This window comes from Rhamphochromis longiceps, linkage group LG4 (assembly GCF_057381845.1).
Source record: "Rhamphochromis longiceps isolate RC_006_pf linkage group LG4, R_longiceps_female_GT1.1, whole genome shotgun sequence".
In the NCBI taxonomy this organism is placed as follows: Eukaryota; Metazoa; Chordata; class Actinopteri; order Cichliformes; family Cichlidae; genus Rhamphochromis; species Rhamphochromis longiceps.
In genome coordinates, this window is record NC_140560.1 from 4016757 (window position 1) to 4038338 (window position 21582).

The 21582-nt window shown below is 42.2% G+C and overlaps 1 protein-coding gene across 1 annotated transcript in view; it reads right to left on the reverse strand.

Annotated features, from left to right (window-relative positions):
* Positions 1-21582, reverse strand: part of LOC146670841 (uncharacterized) — a 41696-nt gene that overhangs the window by 11094 nt on the left and 9020 nt on the right. The window contains exons 2-8 of the mRNA XM_085402940.1: positions 2924-2989; positions 2552-2611; positions 2180-2239; positions 1967-2068; positions 1775-1868; positions 1495-1530; positions 1176-1208 (exon numbers count right to left, since the gene is read on the reverse strand). Of these exons, the coding sequence (XP_085259066.1) occupies positions 1176-1208; positions 1495-1530; positions 1775-1868; positions 1967-2068; positions 2180-2239; positions 2552-2611; positions 2924-2965 (427 nt within the window). The 5' untranslated portion in view covers positions 2966-2989. The remainder of the gene's footprint in view (positions 1-1175; positions 1209-1494; positions 1531-1774; positions 1869-1966; positions 2069-2179; positions 2240-2551; positions 2612-2923; positions 2990-21582) is intronic.

A 21582-nucleotide genomic window follows, 5' to 3' on the forward strand; every position in this document is an offset into this window, starting at 1 on the left:
TTAAAGTCAAAATATTTTTTACGAAAAAAAAAAACCCTTGGAGGTTTCTTTAAACATTTTTCTTGAATGGATGGAGTCTGACTGCGTTTAATCTCATTTTTGGGCAAAGAATAGAAAGACAACAGCAGCTGTCAAGCACTGAAAAAAAGGTGAAATATTCGTCTTTTGCAATAAAATGTCAGTGTCTGGTCTGCGCTTCCACAGGCCCCACTGGTTTTGAAACTTATTCCCGTTAACGAAGTAAGGAAGCAAGACGAACAGTTCAACCGGTTTTTCACATGCTAGTAAGGGAAGGATCTCAGAGCAGCCCTTCTGCCCTCAGTCTCAGACCACTTCAAAGAACCATCACCCCATAGCAGCCTTTTATTCTGTTACACACAGTTTACACAAACACCCATTGTAAATCCCCCCATGGTCACAAAAGGTTAAAAAAACTGTGTGTGTGTGTCGGGAGGGGGGGGGGGAGTCAGAAACAAGAGAATGCCTTTAATCATATAGTTCGAACTAAGACTTACAAATTTAAGTCTTACAAATTTAAGTGACACAATGACAACATTTAACAATTTTAACCTGACAGTCAGTAGCACTGTACGTGTATGTGTGTCCTCTTTTAGATGTGTTTTAGTTTTTCTGCTTTTAATGACTAATCTTGGTCGAATTTAACATTTATGGCCATATGAGGGTCATTTGGGCGTTTTTTGTTTTTGTAAAGTAAATTGTCCTGACTTCTTTGAGAAAACATCTCTCTGTATATCTGTATATCTTCTGTCCTGTACCTTTAAAGTGATATTTACTTGAAAAGCTGCACTAAGAGCAGCAGTCTGTCCACAACGTGGAAGTCAGAGAGAATGCATGAAGTAGCAAAAAAATGTTGAGTGAAAGCCTGATTCAAGAAAGTGGGGAAATAAATAAGATGCAAAAGTTATTACACAAAAAGAGCTGAAGTATATTTTAAGATGGGAAACAGCAGTAGTGCGGCAGTCGGCGTGATTTATAAGATCTAACATCAGCTAGAAGCAAAACACAAACATGTACTGTTTCAGCATTAATATCCAGTCCAAGCCAACTTTATTTCTGGAGCACTTTAAAATCATCTTTGACCAAAGTGCTTTCCAGTAAAAAACAATGAGAAAAGTAAAACTGTGACAAAACTATAAATAAAATGTGTTTCCTACCTGGGGTGGCAGAATCTTCCCCACAGACTTTTTCTAAACAAAAAAAGAAAAAAAGAAAGAAAAATACAAGCAACAAGTTGTGAATTTTAAAATCAGCACACCGAAACAAAACAAGAGGAAATGTGGATGTAGGTCTCAGTACCTGTACACACATCCACACTGACAGACACAATAGCAGCATGGATACACATCACACACACCCACACACAAAGTCTTGATGTTTTGAATGTCTCTGTTCATGGTGTGTGTGTGTGTGTGTGTGTGTGTGTGTGTGTGTGTGTGTGTGTGTGTGTGTGTGTGTGTGTGTGTGTGTACTTACTGTACACTTCACAGACTTCAGGTGGTTTTGTTTTATCTTTGGTGAAAAGAAGAAAAACATTAGCAGCAAGAACCAGAAGTTCATTTTAGGTTTATTGTAGGAGATCCACATTTTACGGTTTGAGGAAGACCTGCTCCTTTTCTTTCTCTGAATTTCTAAAACGTCTAAGCTCGTTACAACAGTCGGTGTCACAGTGTTGCTTCTCACAAAGACATTCAAGCAGCAAGTCTTTAAACTAACCACAGCTGAATGTTAGACAAGTATCAAAATGAGGCAATACCTCGTAGACCCTTGGCTATATTTGTCAAGCACATGAAGTGGTAGAAAGGGACACTGATGTTCTCATCCGCCTCGTTACATGGCGGTTTATAGTCCTGCAGGACAAACAACATGTTTATCAGATATAATCCTTGTTTAACCTGAGCAGGAAAAAACAAACAAAACTTGAAGAAGAAGAGATTTTTTTCCTTGCCATGTTATTCTCGTCCTTAAAACAGTCCCGTAGAAAGCAGGTATTTTCTGTTTTGCTGTTATCACAGTCTTCAGCTTCCGTTAAACTACATACAATGATGTCCTGCAATGAAAGAAGGGCACATTTATCATTAACCAAATATAAGTCACTCCAACATAAACTTAAATACATTTGGACATTTTCTAGTTTTTAAACAATGTTTCACAAAGTTACCTCAGACTTGTTCATTATTTTGACAGGAATATTCTCTGGCAGCTCACTTGATGCGTTTGCCTTCCAAGTACAGAGAGATGGTAAAGAAGCAAAAGACATCATTAGTTATATATTTGTTTATTATTAGTGAGTGATCATCACAACTAAAACTGCAACATGTCCAAAGAGAGTTAAATATACAAACACACAAATCTGCTGGGGTTAGAGGCTCCCAGAGGGCTGCAGGTTGTCAAAAGCCTGATCCCAAAACCCAAATCTGATTTATATCATCCTCATATTACCTTTTATCTTAGCAGCCTTGTCATCCAGCATTAGAGATCAGCCTATTAAGAAATTATAATAATTAGGGAAAAGAACATGTTTTTTTCTTACCAATCCTTTTTTTGTGAAGTGGTCCATACAACCTGCTTCTGATGGCTCGATCGGGATTACCTGGTAGACAAAAGGTTGTTTAATTAGACGGACAGAATTACCACCATATAATGAACATAACTTGTATAACACTATATAAACTAAACTAATGCAGATGTAAATTTAAGGAGGACAGGCTACCAAAAAAATTACTAATGAGTACTTTAGGTCTCATAGCTTTTTAATAAAACCAGAAGTTACAGTAATCAACAAAACATTAAAACTAAAAACATTCGCGCTCCTCTTGAAACTATTAAGTTCGGATCACCAAGAGCACATTTTACAGCACTTATATAAAAGCAAATAGAGTAAAACTGCAAAGAGAACACTCACACTTAAAAGCAACAGGCAGAGAAAACAGCCGTGTGACGTCATGATGCCCTCTGTGATCTTTGCAAACTACAGTGAAACAAAAAAAAGCAGGAGAAAGGTATATTATGGACACAGACACACAGAAGATTTAAACAGATTTAAATAATAAACAATAATAAAACAAAACCGATAAAACTTGTTTCCGTGGCCAGTGCTTTGCAAAAGCAAAGTGTTCACATTTTAAACATCATCTTGATGACATGTTAAGGCTTCAGGGTTAGATCAGTGTTGTAACGACTTCCATTTAGAAAGTCGTTGAGAGAAGAAGTAGGATTTGATGTGCCATACGAAGTCCATTATGAAAACTAGTTGTCTTTGAGGATGCTGATTTCATGAAAGTAAAATGTCAGCAGTTAATAGACAAAAGCTCAGATGACACAATCAACAGGCAGGTCAACAATATCTGAGGCCTTCTCCCTCTCCCACCATCCCATCGCAGGGAGGATCTCCGCTGGTCTTGGACATGATAAATATTGTTTATTAAAAGAAGCTAAAGCTTAGGGCTTTGACCAAGTAGCTATAACACTGATATGATCTCTAAATATGTCCCATGATGTTATCAACACAGCTTTTCTCCAAACTGCGTTCTCTTTTTGTGAACAGCAAGTGACTCTGAGTGCTCTGCAAGAGCATCTTTTAAGTATACACTGTGAAAGCTATGCACTGCAGGCATTTCTTGTTTTAGCACAGACAGCTGACTGTCACACTCTGAGAATGGCTTAAAGGTAAGTGTAGTCAGCTCCACAAATCATGAAAAATAGCATTTACATAAATGTACATGAAGGGCAGAGAAACAATCAGTTCATGTGTATCATTTCACGTTGTATTGGGCTGTAGTATAGGCTGAAACCTGCGGTTAACATCCAAAACTAAATCATATAATCATTTAATCATATAAGCATAAAACACATGTTCAATCTGAATTTATCCAAGGACGAGGGATCAGGAAGGCTGGACAGATGTGAGTATGGATGGTGTACCAGGAAGAGGGGATAAGGCAAAAGAAGGAGTCCAAGTTGAACCGAGGCAAGCAGAAGAAGAAGAAACAGGCGTACAATCCTGAGCCAAAGAGACGATACAGCCAGGACGAGAGAGGGGAGGAGACACTTCCCTGAGATTATTCCCAGTGGTACCCATATTAAAATGTCAGAAGTTCAATAAAAGTTGGAAAAGAAAATGCTGTGTCATGTAAAAATGATAATAATCTTTTGAATGAGTATTGAGCAATGTCGCTTTAAAAATGCAATGAACTAACTTGTGCTTATCAGATTTAATTTAGCAAAGAGGATTTTTTTCCAGTGCACTGTTGAACTTCATGCAATTTTTTTTGTATGTGCATTTAGACAAATTCAGCACAGCTGCATGAGCGGCGTTCACACAGAATGAATATTACCTGAGTAAAGACTTTTTTTGTGTTTTCTTCTTTGATGCCTTCAAAGTTATTTTGACTTGATTTGTGGGATAGACTCCTGAAAACCAGCCAATTCATTTATGTCCTCTGTAATGGGTGTTTGTTTTTGGTCTACATCTTTTGACTTATCTGTGCTACACTAAGTCCTGATGTAATAAGGGGCGTAAGGGGCGATCGTGGCTCAAGAGTTGGGAGTTCGCCTTGTAATCGGAAGGTTGCCGGTTCGAACCCCGGCTTGGACAGTCTCGGTCGTTGTGTCCTTGGGCAAGACACTTCACCCGTTGCCTACTGGTGGTGGTCAGAGGGCCCGGTGGCGCCAGTGTCCGGCAGCCTCGCCTCTGTCAGTGCGCCCCAGGGTGGCTGTGGCTACATTGTAGCTGCCATCACCAGTGTGTGGATGTGTGTGTGAATGGGTGGATGACAGGTTGTGTAAAGCGCTTTGGGGTCCTTAGGGACTAGAAAAGCGCTATATAAATACAGGCCATTTACCATTTAATTGTCACGGTTCTGGGCCTGTTGGACCCAGTATTTTGAGTTTATTATGTTTTGGTTTAATTTTGCATCATGGATTGTTTTCTTGTTCAGTACCACATAAATATAGTACACGCCCAGGAAAATGTAGCCACATGTGCAAAAATATCTGAGACTGCAGAGGTGAAGCAGGAAATAAACGTGAGAGACTTTATCTCCAACTCCAGAAGTGGATCAATGAATTCACCATGCTGGACAGTAGGCTGTGAGTATGCAGTGTCCTCAAAGCATATTCCACATGTCTTTTGCAATTTTCCAGCAGGCCCATGATTTAAAACTAACTACATAAACTGATAAGTGACCTCTTTGTTTTTAAAGTGACATGAAGGAACTTCTAAAAGTCTGGCCAACTTAATATTCACTCAGCGTCCTCATCAGTCCCACTGCTTACCATGACTACTGAAGAAGCACCTTTTGGTAATATGTGTTTTTAAGTTTTTCATTATATGTTATTAACTTATAGTTGAAGTATATCTGTACACAAAGGCTAAAATTTACAGAAAATATAGACGATATAAAGGGTTGCACAACAGTTAAGGTAAACAAACACAATATATAAATATTAACACAATCTCAGAAATGTTAGTCTTGACCTCTTCAGAAAATATAGTTTTCACTCGGTCATATAAAGAATCAGTCAGTTTAAAGGTCAGTAAATCTGAGCAGAGACTAATACAATACATGAGTTTCCTGGCGGTGTCAAGACACAGAAAATTATCATTGTTTTGATGATCTGCCGACAGATATTGTGCAGAAGTGAAAACAGTGGCGTCTCATGGCACTAGAGATGGACTGATCCGATATTAGCTATTGGTATCTGTCCGATACTGACCTAAATTACTGGATCAGATATCACAGAGAAATAAAAAATGTAAACTGATCCATTAAATTTCACAAAAGCACCTCACAAAACCTCACAAAACAAAAAGCTCATGACCATAGCACGTCAGAGCAGGATGCCTTGTGGTGTAATCTATATTGGTGAATATCATGCGCCACTAGGGGGCAGTACTTACCCTTCTAGACAGGAGGTGATGCTATGTCATGAACATAGAGTGAGCTGGAATAAAGATGGTGGGATTCCACGTTATCGCCTAAATGAGGAGTTTTATTAAAAGAGCCCAACGCAACATGGTGTCAGAAGTGCACTCGCTCTAAGCGGCGAAGAGAGACAGTGGAAAAAAATAACCGTCAGCTTGGCGAACGGCTAGTGACGAAAATGACGGAGCAAGCAGCAGCATTACCGGCGACTCCTGGCCCGGTTACGGCAGCTCCACCAGCGGCTACTTTCACCATCAAGCCACCGGAACCGTTCGACTTCGCAAAGCCCCAAGAATGGGAGAAGTGGATCAGACGTTTCGAGCGTTTCAGAATGGCAAGTAATCTGAATGGTTCAACTGATGCTAACCAAGTGAACACATTAGTATACTGCATGGGAGACGAGGCTGACGACGTGCTAAGGGGACTAGACCTAACAGACGGGCAGCGCCAGCAGTACGATGCGGTCAGAAACGCATTTGACAGACATTTTGCCCCCAGAAAGAATGTGATTTATGAAAGAGCGAAGTTTAATAAGCGAGTACAACAGCCAGCGGAAACAGTTGACTCCTTCATAACAGCTCTATATGCTCTCGCTGAAAACTGTGAATATGGTGAACTCCACGATGAACTTTTGAGGGATAGGCTCGTTGTGGGTCTTAAAGATTCATCACTGTCGGAGAGAATGCAGCTCAACAAAGATTTGACGCTAACCAAAGCTATCACAATGGCGAGACAATCTGAGGAAATAAAAAGACAGCAAACTGACCTCAGAGGCGAAAGCAGCACAGGCAAAACAGCCATGGACGCCGTGCATGTCAGAAAGTCACAGCCCAATAAATTCAGAAGCAGAGAGCAAAAGCAGTTCAAGCCACGAAAACCACAAATAACAAAACAAGAAAATAAAACGTGTTTTAAATGTGGAAAAACACAGATGCACCCAGCAGCACAGTGCCCAGCTAAAAATGCAGAATACCACAACTGCGGGAAACGTGGACACTACGGGAGAGTTTGTAGGTCTACAGCTGTGCATGAGGTGGCAGACTGTGCAGATGGACTCTTCCTAGGTGAACTGGATTCAGGAGAAGACCCGTGGCTCGCTAACATCTGCGTGAGAGGCAAAAGCATGACCTTCAAATTAGACTCGGGGGCAGATGTCACAGCTATCTCAGAAGAGACATTCAAAGACATTAAGCAGCCAAATGAGCATCTGCAAAAAGCTGAAAAGCCACTGTATGGACCAGGAGGTGCAGCACTGACCGTGCTTGGGTCCACAAAGGAGGACATTTCCTACAGTGACAGGAGCACTGCAGAGACAATCTATGTAGTCAGAAATCTGCGTGTAGCTCTCTTAAGCAGGACAGCTTCTGTGAGACTGAAACTAATTGCCCGAATGGACAATGTTGACCTTGAGACAGTGAAGAAAGCGTACCCGAAGCTATGGGATGGGCTCGGGCTTGTTCAAAAACCGTACACGATTAAGCTGAAGCCCGACGCTAAACCTTATTCACTGAAAGTGCCCAGGCGTGTTCCGCTCCCACTACTGGGCAAAGTCAAAGCAGAGCTACAGAGGATGGAACAGTTGGGGGTGATCAGTCGTGTGGAGGGGCCCACAGACTGGTGTTGCGGCATGGTCGTAGCCCCTAAAAAGGACAAAGAGACAGTCCGCATCTGCGTGGACACGACACCTTTAAATGGGTCGGTGTGTCGTGAAAGATATATTCTTCCCTCTGTCGACCAAACACTAGGCATGCTCACAGGGGCGCAGTATTTCTCCAAGCTCGATGCTAACATGGGCTTTTGGCAAATACCGCTGTCCAAAGAATCTGCTCTCCTCACCACGTTTATTACGCCATTTGGGAGGTACCATTTCAACCGTCTGCCATTTGGTATTTCCAGTGCACCAGAGCATTTCCAAAACATGATGGTGACAGAAGTGACAGCCGGCCTCGCGGGAGTCGTATGCCACATGGACGACATCCTGGTCTGGGGATCTACGAGAGAGGAGCACGACATGAGACTCCACGCTGTCCTCGACCGTGCAGAGAAGGCAGGCGTCACCCTGAACATGTCAAAATGTGAGTTTGGCAAAAGAGCAGTGAAATTCTTAGGATTCATTGTGTCATCTGAAGGCATGAGCCCCGACCCTGACAAAACTAGCGTGGTGCAGAAGATGAAAGAGCCAAGCACTGTGAGTGAGCTTAGGAGCTTCTTAGGAATGGTGAACCAGCTGGGGAAATTCATCCCAAACCTTTCTGAAAAAGACAAACCACTGAGAGACTTGCTTTCAACTAAAAACATGTGGTACTGGGGGCATGAGCAACAAAACGCCTTTAACAGTTTAAAACAAGAACTGTCATCTGCACCAGTGCTACAGCTCTACAACCCAAACAAACCCCAGAAGATCTCAGCAGATGCTTCTTCATACGGGTTGGGGGCAGTCTTACTACAGAAAGACAATGACGTGTGGTCACCTGTCGCGTATGCCTCGCGATCATTGACAGCCACAGAGCAGCGCTATGCTCAGCTGGAAAAAGAAGCGCTAGCGCTCACCTGGGCCTGTGAAAGATTCAGTGACTTTATTCTAGGGCTACACTTTGAGCTTGAGACCGACCATAAGCCACTAAGATAAGATAAGATAACTCTTTATTGTCATTGCACAGTCATACATAGTACAGTAGTACAATGAAATTGGAAAAACTGTCCTACGTCGGCACTACATATAACACAACACGACACGATATGACACATCACAACGTAACAAACAACACAACACAGTATATTAACTTAGTATAAAAAAGAAGAATAAGTGTATGTGTATTGCACACTGTTATTATTGCACATTAATTATTATTGCACCTTGTTATAAATATAAATATTATTGTTATCGTTTTAAACATTGTTACCTCCCCCTAAAAAGTCCAGGGAGGTATCCAGTCAGGTCAGCTATTTACATTGATCAGGGCTATTGCCCTGTTGTAAAAGCTGTCCTTGAGTCTATTTGTTCGGGACCTCAGCAGCCTGAACCTCCTGCCAGACGGCAGCAGCTTAAACACCCGGTGTCCTGGGTGTGTGCAGTCCCGTAGGATGCTGCGTGCCCTCTTGAGACAGCGAGTGCTGTACAGGTCCTTCAGGGAGGGAAGAGGATGTCCAATGATTTTTTGGGCCATGTTGATGACCCTCTGGAGTGCCTTTCGGTGTGCTGTGGTGCAGCTGGAGAACCACACACCGATGCAATATGTCAGCACACTTTCAATGGAGCAGCGGTAGAAGACGGTCAGCAGCTCCTTCTTCAGGTCCATTTTTCTGAGGATTCTCAGAAAGTGGAGACGCTGTTGGGCCTTCTTTAAGACCGCAGAGGTGTTAGAGCTCCATTGGAGGTCTGTGTCTATGTGCACACCCAGAAACTTGAAACTGGAGACCCTTTCCACGCACTCCCCGTTGATGCTGACAGGCTGCAGCTCGGACTTCCTCCTTCTGAAGTCAACTACCAGTTCTTTTGTTTTGGTGGTATTGAGGTCCAGGTTGTTGTCTGCACACCAATCTGACAGCCTCTGAACTTCAGCTCTGTATGCAGTCTCATCTCCCCCTGAGATGAGCCCCACCACAGTGGTATCATCTGCAAACTTGATGACTGTGTTGTCTGGGTGGGAACTAACACAGTCATGTGTGTACAGAGTGTACAGTAGGGGACTCAGTACACAGCCTTGTGGAGAGCCGGTGTTGAGGCTGAGGGCTGAGGAAAGATGAGGCCCCACTCTAACTCTCTGTACACGGTCTGAGAGGAAGTCTCTGATCCAGCGGCAGGTGGTGGAAGGAAGTCCAATTTCCAGCAGTTTATCTATTAGTCTGTCCGGGAGTATCGTATTGAAAGCAGAGCTAAAGTCAACAAAGAGCAGCCTGGCGTAACGGCCCTGCACTTCCAGGTGAGAGATGGTGGTGTGGAGCGTTGTAGCAATGGCATCTTCAGTTGATCTGTTAGCTCTGTATGCAAACTGGAGCGGGTCGAGTGTGGGTGGCAGGCAGGACATGATGTGACGTCGGACCAGTTTCTCAAAGCACTTCATTATAACAGGTGTTAGTGAGCCTACTCGGAGGACAAGCCCTGGATTTGCTTCCACCGCGGATACAGAGATTCCGCATGCGCCTGATGAGGTATTCTTACACTATAAGGCACATTCCAGGCAAAAGCCTCACCACAGCCGACACGCTGTCACGGTTGCCGTTGGCAGGCAACGTGATTCCCAGAGACAATGACCTTATGGAGGACACTGATATCTACGTTGACACAGTGCTGGAGGGCCTTCCTACTAGCAGCAAATACCTTTCAGATCTCCGTGAGCAGCTGCAGTCTGACAGCGTCTGTTCGCAAGTCATGAAGTACTGTGCAGAGGGCTGGCCGGACAGGAACCAGCTGCAGGGAGTGGTAAAGCACTACTGGTCTGAAAGAGCAGTTTTGAGTGTACACAATGGACTACTACTGAGAGGTACAAGGTTGGTCATACCTGCAAACATGCGAAACGCAGTTCTGGACAAAATACACGAGGGACACCAAGGAGTAGTCAAGTGTAGAGAACGTGCGCGACAAGCAGTGTGGTGGCCAGGCCTGAGTAACCAGATCGGTGAACTTGTCCTTAAGTGCAGGCTGTGCATTCAGGAGAGAGTTAATGTGAGGGAACCTCTTATGCCCACACGTTTACCTGAGAGGCCATGGCAGAACTTAGGAGCTGATCTGTTCACACTAAAAGACAAAAACTATCTGTTAGTAGTGGATTACTTCTCGAGATATGTCGAGATTGCTCAACTCAGTCCAACTTGTTCAGCCAATGTGATTGTGCATTTAAAGTCAATATTTGCACGCCATGGAATCCCTGAAGTATTGATCACCGATAATGGGCCACAATTTGCATGTCAAGAAATCAGAGACTTTGCAAAGGACTACTGTTTTGAGCATGTTACCAGTAGTCCCAGGTACCCGCAGAGCAACGGCGAAGCGGAGAGAGGCGTCCAGACCGTCAAGAATCTCCTCAAAAAGGCTAGCGATCCATACAAGGCGTTGCTGGCATACAGAACAACAGCACTGGCAAATGGCTACAGCCCGGCTCAACTTCTCATGGGGCGCAGGCTTCGTACTACCTTGCCAATGCTTCCTGAAACCTTACAGCCCCGTCTGCCTGATTTTCAGCAGGTTAGTTGTTCGGAGAGAGAGAAACGGCTGAGACAAACCGAAAGTTTTAACAAGAGACATAGAACAAGAGAACTGGATAAATTGGTGCCAGGACAACCAGTCTGGATCACGGACGCAAGAGCACAGGGCACAGTGACAGCAGTCCACCCGACTCCACGATCGTACGTCATCAGTGGGCCCCAAGGGACAATTAGAAGGAACCGCAGTCATCTTGTGCCGATCCCGCAAACAGAGGCTCAAACCGAAGCCACACAGATCCAAGCTACTCCTACAGAGACAGTTTCTGAGCCAAGCGCACCCCGTGGTTAGAACCCGGTCTGGTAGGGAGGTGATTAAACCGAAAAGACTTGATCTGTGACGCTGATTGTTTGAAAACGGAAAAGTGTGTTTCAAATGCTAAGTTGTGGTTTTAAGAGTAGCATGTTGAAAAGAAAAAAAGTGTTTATTCTGTTACAGGAGGAAAAGAAAAAGTGTTTATGACAATACTGACTTTATGTTACCTGAAATGTTGGGGTATGCCTGTATTGAAAAAGCTATATGCAGTTATGTTTTGTTTGAAGAACAAAAGAATGTACCAGTCTGACTTCAGTAAGGGGGATGTGGTGTAATCTATATTGGTGAATATCATGCGCCACTAGGGGGCAGTACTTACCCTTCTAGACAGGAGGTGATGCTATGTCATGAACATAGAGTGAGCTGGAATAAAGATGGTGGGATTCCACGTTATCGCCTAAATGAGGAGTTTTATTAAAAGAGCCCAACGCAACAGCCTCACGTGATAGAGCGGCTGTGGCGTGCGAGACCTGTCAGCGGTCACTCCACGGAGCCTCGCTACGTGCTTCCAAACCGGCATTTCATCTTGGAGAAAGCTAACCCAGAGAAGTAAAGCGAGTGTGTAAGTTCATCTCTGAATGTTTGTAAAGCATTCCCACGTTAAGCTTAACAACCGATATATGGAGCGACTGCCTCTCTCTCCCTCCGTCTCCTGTTGCTACTTCAATCATGAAACTGATCTGTCATGGTCATTTTGACCCAGCGTTTGTGTTTCCTTTTGTATCGCCTTGTGTTTTGTGTTAATTCTGATTTTGTATGTGTGGGTTGGTTTTGGTGTTTAGTGTTTTATCATCCCTACCTGTGTCTTTCCTCTGTGTTAACTGGTATTTATTCCACGTCTCTCTGCCAACATTCTCCGTGCATTTTGCTCCTTCTCCCGTGTGTGTTTGGTTTCAGGTCAGGTCTTTAGTTTTCCCCAGTTTAGGTTTGTTTACTCCCCGCTCTGCTCTTCCTGTTTTTGCCACTTTGTCACTTCTGTAAATAAACACTCACTCGCACCCCGGCCAGTACCTGCATTTTGGATCCTTTTTCTCAATACACCACACGACTGCTGCCCCAGTCGTGACATGATCAATGATCAGCTGATCGGCTTTTCTGTCATGAGTCCGTCTCTCTTCTTTGTTTTTGGTCCACTTTGCACCAGAAAGAGGAAACCAGCAGCTGAACAACAGCAGCACGTTTAAGCTTGATCAGCTGTTGTTAGAATTTATTTGCTTTCTACACCAGGATCTTTTTCTACGTAGCTGACGGCTGGTAACTGTGCAGGGGCGGATCTAGCAAAGTTTTGCCAAGGGGGCCGATAGGGCATTAACAGGGAACGGGGGGCACAAAGACATACTTTTCTTTCTTATTCTCATTTAAAATGTCTAGCTTTTAATACATAATTATCTGAATCTTACAACCAAAGTTTTCATCTGATGTAAAATGTATAAAAGTCCATTATTGTATATAGTAAATATTAAGTCAAATTTATGACCTAGTAAGCGATAGTACTTTTTCCTTTGGGAAGGTACCATCTGTGCAGTCAATTCTGTTGAATTATTGTAGAAAAATGATTGATTTCTGTGAATTTTTTATTTTTTTATTTTTATTTTTTTACACATGCATTAAATTAAAGTTGATTACGTCAATTAAGCATTATGAGGTGGAGGGTGGCTCCCTATACCAGAATAGGGAGGATGGAGCAGGTTTAAGTTTATTGGATTGATCAGTTTTGCTGAACTATGAAATATTTTGGGTGCAGTGTGTTTTTTGCATACAGGTATAACAGAAAAGCTTTAGTTTTGTTTTGTTTTTTTAATCTTCAGTATGAACTTATACAAAGTGCCGCAAGATATTTAAAAAACAACAACAACATTTTATTGATTATAAAAAAGGCTATATTGGATTTATATCGGTATCGGCAGACATCCAAATTTATGATATCGGTTTCGGACATTAAAAAGTGGTATCATGCCATCTCAAAACAGTCCACGCAGGAAGCAACAAAACTTAAAGATTGCCTCCTTACTTCTACTCTTATTCCTAACTTGACATCTGAAATACCTCAGAGCTGACAAGTCTCAGACTTGCAAAGAGTGATGGTTCCTACCGCTCTCCCACAGTGTGGGAGTTTTTCAGATCATGTTGTTCGAACAGTTCAAGCTCCCCTAACTGTGGCATTGCCTGTCAGCAGTGCATCTTATGAAAGGCCCTTTTCTGCTGAAAGGATAATCAAAAGTCATTTGCGATGAACAGTGACTGAGGACAGACTATCCAATAAGTCTACACTCCTTCCTTATATGAAAGACATTTAGAATTTAGAATTTAAATGCAAGTCAAAGCCTAAGAGGACTCAAATATTATTAAAGATTTCAAACAGTAGACTAAACAGAAGCAAGTGCTAAATTGATTTTAGTATGTAATTCAGGAGGATCGACAATCACAGCCTTGTTGGAGTTTAAAACATGGCAAAAGTGGACAACAATGGACAGCCAATCCAGCCGGCAAGGCTTAAAAGACGTGTAACTAAGTGTTGTCTGCATAAAAATGATGAGAAAATGTCATTAAAAGATTGAAGGATCAAAGCAGAAGGAATAACGTTGACAAAAAAAAGAACGCACCCAGGATTAAACCTTGTGGTCTCATGGTCTCATTGGAGCTTTTGAGCCCAAAAACACAGCCACGAATAAAGAATGGCACCAAAACACCCTCCAACAGCAACTTCTTCCAACCATCCAACAACAGTTTGGTGAAGAACAAAGCATTTTCCAGCACGGTGGAGCACCGTGCCATAAGGCAAAGGTGATAACTAAGTGGCTCAGGGAACAGAACATTGAAATTTTGGGTCCATGGCCTGGAAACTCCCCAGATCTTAATCCCATTGAGAACTTGCGGTCAATCCTCAAGTGGCGGGTGGACAAACAAAAACCCACGAATTCTGACAAACTCCAAGAAGTGATTATGAAAGAATGGGTTGCTATCAGTCAGGATTTGGCCCAGAAGTTGATTGAGAGCATGCCCAGTCGAATTGCAGAGGTCCTGAAAAAGAAGGGCCAACACTGCAAATACTGACTCTTTGCATAAATGTCATGTAATTGTCGATAAAAGCCTTTGAAACGTATGAAGTGCTTGTAATTATATTTCAGTACATCACAGAAACAACTGAAACAAAGATCTAAACGCAGTTTAGCAGCAAACTTTGTGAAAACTAATATTTGTGTCATTCTCAAAACTTCTGGCCATGACTGTACATTATTATCATTGTTTTATGTCACATGACAGGACTGGCTTCTAAGTACTTTGCCAAGCAGCCGACGCGCTCTGGCAGGACTCTTGCTTTCACAACACTTTATAATGATAGTTTATCTTTGTTTTTACACACATAAAAAAGCAGATATGTGAAACATACTTGTGGTTACTTGTAGTTTGCTCAATCAGTAGTGCTTTTTGATATTGGCGACATGGGCGGTTGCCCAGGGCGGCATCACAGGCATCGGCAACCCTCGGTGTGCCTGCTCGCTGCTGAAGTCAAAGTAAACTTTATTGTCATCTCCGCTACATACAGTCCAGTATATAGAGAGACGAGACAACGAGGCTCCAGTTACAGCAGTGCAAGTAAACAAACAATAAATATAAGAAGAGTAAGAAAATAAATATATACTTCAGGACTCGGGGTAAAGGATCAATAACAATTTAAAATTTATAATTTACAGTTTGATGATTTAAAGTCTCACACACAACCCGTCGAAAGGGGAGGGGCCGGCTGCTTCCAAACAGAGCACATTTCATTTATAATGTAAATCCAAGCCCATCATGTATTCATGATTTGAATCCTGATTTGTGCAAAATACCAGAAATAAAGACAAAGTGAATCTGTGAACTAAGGTGTAGGGTTGTTAGGTTATGTTGTGGTGATCCTCGGGTTGGGGGATTTGTGTTCATACTGGAGTGCAAAATTAAAACCAATGGAAGATGGACAAGAAAAGTTCAAAGCCATCAGGTGCTCAGTTTAGAAAAAAGAGAAAAGAAGAGGAGGAGAAACGAGCAAAAGATGCAGGTAAGCAGATGTGTGATTGGATAATGGCAGGTCATCCTGAAACAATCAGAATCAGAATACTTTATTAATCCCGAAGGAAATAATGTGGGTTACAGTTGCTCCAAGAAGAAATTCTAAAAATAGTAACAGTAACAGACTGAACTCCAACCAATACATTATGTTACAGATGTTACACATTTAAGAAATAGCACTAATATACGCAGATAACTCAATTATAATTATGAAGGATTAACAGAGGGGATTATAAATAAAGATCAAGAAAATTGACAAGAATATTACAGAGTAGAAAAGAGCGTGTGTAAAAAGGATGTAACCATTGCAGTGTTTACAGTGTGTTAGATGGAGGAGCTGTACAGGGAGATGGCCACGGGCAGGAATGACTTCCTGTGTCGTTCGGTGGTAATCTCTGGCTGTATCCCAATTCAGGGTCTGCAGCCTTAAAGTACGCAGCCTTGACGGTCCACAAGGGCCGCGTACTCAAAGACCACTAAGGCCGGAAGTGCGAGGCTTGTGAAATGGGACGGTCTAGCCTCCGTCGCGCTGCCCAGGTTGCCTAGCAACCATGATACTAACAGCTGGAAACGTTTCATACAGCTGTGTTTGACAGAAATGAAGGAGAAAATCTTTTGTTCATTTGTTTGTTTGTTTCTACATGAGCTTTGATTTGATAAGTATCTGAGGCTGAGACCACAGGACTGTAAACATGATTGTTGGGCTTCATTTCTGTACTGAACACTCATTTAAGATTAGCTAGTAAATAACAATCAGCTAATGTTGTTCATGAGACTAAAGTCATCTGAGACTAAAGAAATGAAGGACGCATTTCGAGCAGCCTTTGTATTGGGACAGCCTTCGTCGCGTCGCTGTGACGTAATCGGCCTTAAAATGCGGCCTTTAAGGCTGCAGACCCTGAATTGGGATACGGCCTCAGTCTCTCACTGAAGGCTAGGACCGCCCCTGTGCTCAGTATAATAAGGTGATCCATGTCCCCCTTTCATCAGTGTTAATTAGTTCATGAACAGCTCTAACATTTGTCTCTGTGCTGGTAAATCACTGCATACAAATTAATGACAGAGTAAATCAAGGCATTCATTATTGGGATCCACGGCACCACGCGCCACTAAATGTTAATGCGTTTGTTTTACTTAGCATCAATGTGTTACTGTGCTACAAATGTCCTCACTGTCAGGGTTTTGACTAAAGGCTGTTTTTATTGTTTCTGCACTCCACACATCACGAGTCTGCATCTCTGATGGGGTGTGGGGGTTGAATGGCACCATAGACGTATCACAAGAAGATTTGTTGAATGTGTTTGGCTGGATAAGTAAAAACAACATGATCTTAAATGTATCTAAATCCAAATCTATGTTAATTGGAAGTAGATTACGCTTAGTCAACAGCCCACAACTAAATCTTTCCATAGCTGTTCCATCATTTGGTCAGCAGCTAATAAGACAGATCTGAACAGACTTCAGTTAGTCGAGAACAAGGCGACCAGATTAGTGTTAAGGTGTTCATACTATACAAATATCAAATAAAATGCATGATAAACTTTCCTGGCTTCCTGTACAAGCTAAATTATACTGTGGCTTAGTTGTATTTTTAAAGAAAGCAATACTGTTAAACACACCACATTTTTTTCTGCTCAGTTGCAGCATCCAGATAAAATACATAATCATACTGATTATTAACAAACCGCAATTTAGTAATTCCTCGAGTTAAAAGCAACTTTTTGAAAAACTCTGTTATATTTAATGCAATTAGAGAATTAGCTTCTATTCATAATTTCAAAAATCACTTAAAAGCCCTGCGACAGACTGGCGACCTATCCAGGGTGTACCCCGCCTCTCGCCCTATGACAGCTGGGATAGGCTCCAGCGCCCCCCGCGACCCTGAAAAGGATAAGTGGAAGTGAATGGATGGATGGATGGCACTTAAAAGCCTATTTAGGCAGCTTTTAATTGTTGTAAATATTGTAAGAGGGAGATGTGATTTGTAATAGAAATTTGTGTATTTTGTCTCAGAGTTATTAATATTTATATGCTCACATTTTCCAAATTGTAAAACCTCACTGTGGATGTAAGAGCCAAATTATGTGGATATTTTGCATCCACTGTTTTGCTTAATATTTTATTTGATTCTATTTCATGGCTTGGGCCCCAGGAAGACTGGCAACCACTGTTGTGGAAGCTAATGGGGTTCCTTATAAATGAACAAATGCTGAAAGCTATATATGCAGGTTTTCAGAACAACATCTCCTCCCATCCAGTGACGCCTGGGAAGGCTTTGAATATTTCAGCAAGATAATGCTAGACCACACACACTGCATCTGTTACAGCAGCATGACATCATAGTAGAAGAACAGCCTGTCTGCAGTCCAGACTTTTTACCACCTCAAAACATTTGAAGCGTCATAAAACCAAAAATGTATAAAAGCAGACCCAGGACTCCTGAGCAGCTAGAATCCTCCAGGACTCCTCAAACATTCATCTCCAGCATCTGCTTCCTCTGTTCCCAGCCTGTTGTTACAAGAGGAGCAGATGCTATACTCTGGTAAATGTGACACTGTCCAAACAATTTTGAGACACGCTGTAGTTATCGATTTCCAAATGAGCTCTTTTTTCTATATAAATAAAATGAGTGAAATGTCTCAGTTTAAACATTTTTTTCCTTGTTCTGTTGTGTAAATCAGATCGGTAACTGGCAAAGATCAGTCCCAACTTTGGTTTGAGGGGTTTTAAACGATCATCACATAAACTTTTGTTCTTAAACAAGCAAAGATCAGCTGAAGAATCCTCATTTACACCTACATAAAATTTACTTGGGACAGAATATTAAAATTAAACCTTGTTTCACAACAGCTGTACTTTATTTTGAAATTTCTTACTTGGTTACGGCGTTTAAAAAAATTTCAGAAGCAATGACTGAAATCTTAAAAATCCCTTTTCCTCCCCACCAGCATAGCCTGCAGCTCTACTATATGGTGAATTTTGACCTTTTGCTGATAACTAAAAATGGTCTTCACTGTGCTTTTCTACAGATAATTGAATATACGCAGAGTAGTCGAGGAGCCTTCCTTCAAATGCTTAGCACGTTAATTACAGCAGAGCACTCTGTAAACAGCAGTAGTCAGTTCCTACAAGGCTGCAACAGGAAGAAAAACTGTGTGCTGTGTGACACAGACCGCACCATAACGAAAGGAGGGGGGACGTTACCCTGGACATGCCAGATATCTGTCTAAAGATCATTTCCATTCACAAAGGGAAAAAAATCAGCTGTTAAATAAATATTATTATAAATAATAACGCAATTGTTTGTTCTGTGTTATCATACCTGTTCTGTGTGCAACACTGTAATCAACCCAATCCTGTTTGGTCACTAAGAATATGTTTTTATTACTGTTCCTAGCAATTTGAGCTCCTGGCCGCAACTCTCATTGCCAAAGGGACTGCAGCTAATCAGTTGATATGCGTTTGACAAACTCCATCGCACCCAGTTTCACCACCAATGCCACCAATTTGGCTGATGACCAAGTTTCGGCAACAAGAGCAAAGTACTTTTCCCTGCTCGTATTTAATGTATCACTGAGTGATTGTTAATCATTGTCTTGACATGAGGACTCAAAGCGGCCAGCAAATTCCTCCAGGGAGACCACCGAAACAACAAGAATGGAAAGGACGTGGGGAAACTCGCGGCACAAACGGGGCTGAGGTGCCAGGATTTTACTGCTTTAACCGCTTGGATATGACCCCAAACTGATTGTTCGAACACGGGAAACATGCAGCAGAAGCATGAATGCTGGTGACCAAGTTCACCACGTATGTGCGTCACGTGGGAAGCGATAATCATGCTGGTAGTTATGATACCCACTATGATACCCACCGATATCCTTTCTACGTGTTTTCTATCATTGACGGTGAACGGCAACGGGATTTACCCCTTCCCCTCCTGACCGCGGTAAAGTGAGCCGTCATTTGTGAGCCGCGGTCAAGCCAGCCGCCTCCTATCCGCCGCATAAATTTCCTTGCGCTTTTACACCAGTCTTTACGGTAGCGCCTTTTCGCTTTATGTGCCGATTGAAAGCCTATACCCGCGCACACGTGCACGCGCGCGAACAGTCGCGCGCGCATGCGCGCGCACAAATAACAATGTAACGGCCCGATACAGTCAATACAATTATGGAAATGTCAGAAATTCATTAAAAATCATCCTGAGTAGTTGATGTACAACTTTCAACACATCCCCCCTCTGGGACACCTACTGTACCTGTGTGCCAATTTTCATCCAGATTTACTGTAGAATTCCTCAGAAATTAAAGGAAACTTATATTCAATTCAATACAGTCAATACAATAGAATTATGTCAATTTTCAGAAATTCATTAAAAATCATCCTGAGTAGTTGATGTACAACTTTCAACACATCCCCCCTCTGGGACACCTACTGTACCTGTGTGCCAATTTTCATCCAGATTTACTGTAGAATTCCTCAGAAATTAAAGGAAACTTATATTCAATTCAATACAGTCAATACAATAGAATTATGTCAATTTTCAGAAATTCATTAAAAATCATCCTGAGTAGTTGATGTACAACTTTCAACACATCCCCCCTCTGGGACACCTACTGTACCTGTGTGCCAGGTTTCAGCCAGATTTACTGTAGAATTCCTCAGAAATTAAAGGGTACTTGTATTCAATGCAGTCGGCCAATACACTACAATTATGTCAATTTTCAAAAATTCATGAAAAATCATCCTGAGTAGTTGATGTACAACTTTCAACACATCCCCCCTCTGGGACACCTACTGTACCTGTGTGCCAGGTTTCAGCCAGATTTACTGTAGAATTCCTCAGAAATTAAAGGGTACTTGTATCCAATGCAGTCAGCCAATACAATTTAATTATGTCAATTTTCAAAAATTCATTAAAAATCATCCTGAGTAGTTGATGTCCAACTTTCAACACATCTCCCCTCTGGGACACCTACTGTACCTGTGTGCCAAGTTTCATCCAAATTTACTGTAGAATTCCTCAGAAATTAAAGGAAACTTATATTCAATTCAATACAGTCAATACAATAGAATTATGTCAATTTTCAGAAATTCATTAAAAATCATCCTGAGTAGTTGATGTACAACTTTCAACACATCCCCCCTCTGGGACACCTACTGTACCTGTGTGCCAAGTTTCATCCAGATTTACTGTAGAATTCCTCAGAAATTAAAGGGTACTTGTATCCAATGCAGTCAGCCAATACAATTTAATTATGGAAATTTTCAAAAATTCATGAAAAATCATCCTGAGTAGTTGATGTCCAACTTTCAACACATCCCTCCTCCGGGAAACCTGCTGTACGTCTGGGCCAAGTTTCAGCCAGATTTACTGTAATATTCTTCAGAAATTGCAGGGAACTTATGTTCAGTGCAAGAAAGGCTGAAAGACGACCACCACTGAACAAGACACACAAGCTGAAACGTCAAGACTGGGCCAAGAAATATCTCAAGACTGATTTTTCTAAGGTTTTATGGACTGATGAAATGAGAGTGAGTCTTGATGGGCCAGATGGATGGGCCCGTGGCTGGATTGGTAAAGGGCAGATAGCTCCAGTCTGACTCAGACGCCAGCAAGGTGGAGGTGGAGTACTGGTTTGGGCTGGTATCATTAAAGATGAGCTTGTGGGGCCTTTTCGGGTTGAGGATGGAGTCAAGCTCAACTCCCAGTCCTACTGCCAGTTTCTGGAAGACACCTTCTTCAAGCAGTGGTACAGGAAGAAGTCTGCATCCTTCAAGAAGAACATGATTTTCATGCAGGACAATGCTCCATCACACGCGTCCAAGTACTCCACAGCGTGGCTGGCAAGAAAGGGTATAAAAGAAGAAAAACTAATGACATGGCCTCCTTGTTCACCTGATCTGAACCCCATTGAGAACCTGTGGTCCATCATCAAATGTGAGATTTACAAGGAGGGAAAACAGTACACCTCTCTGAACAGTGTCTGGGAGGCTGTGGTTGCTGCTGCACGCAATGTTGATGGTGAACAGATCAAAACACTGACAGAATCCATGGATGGCAGGCTTTTG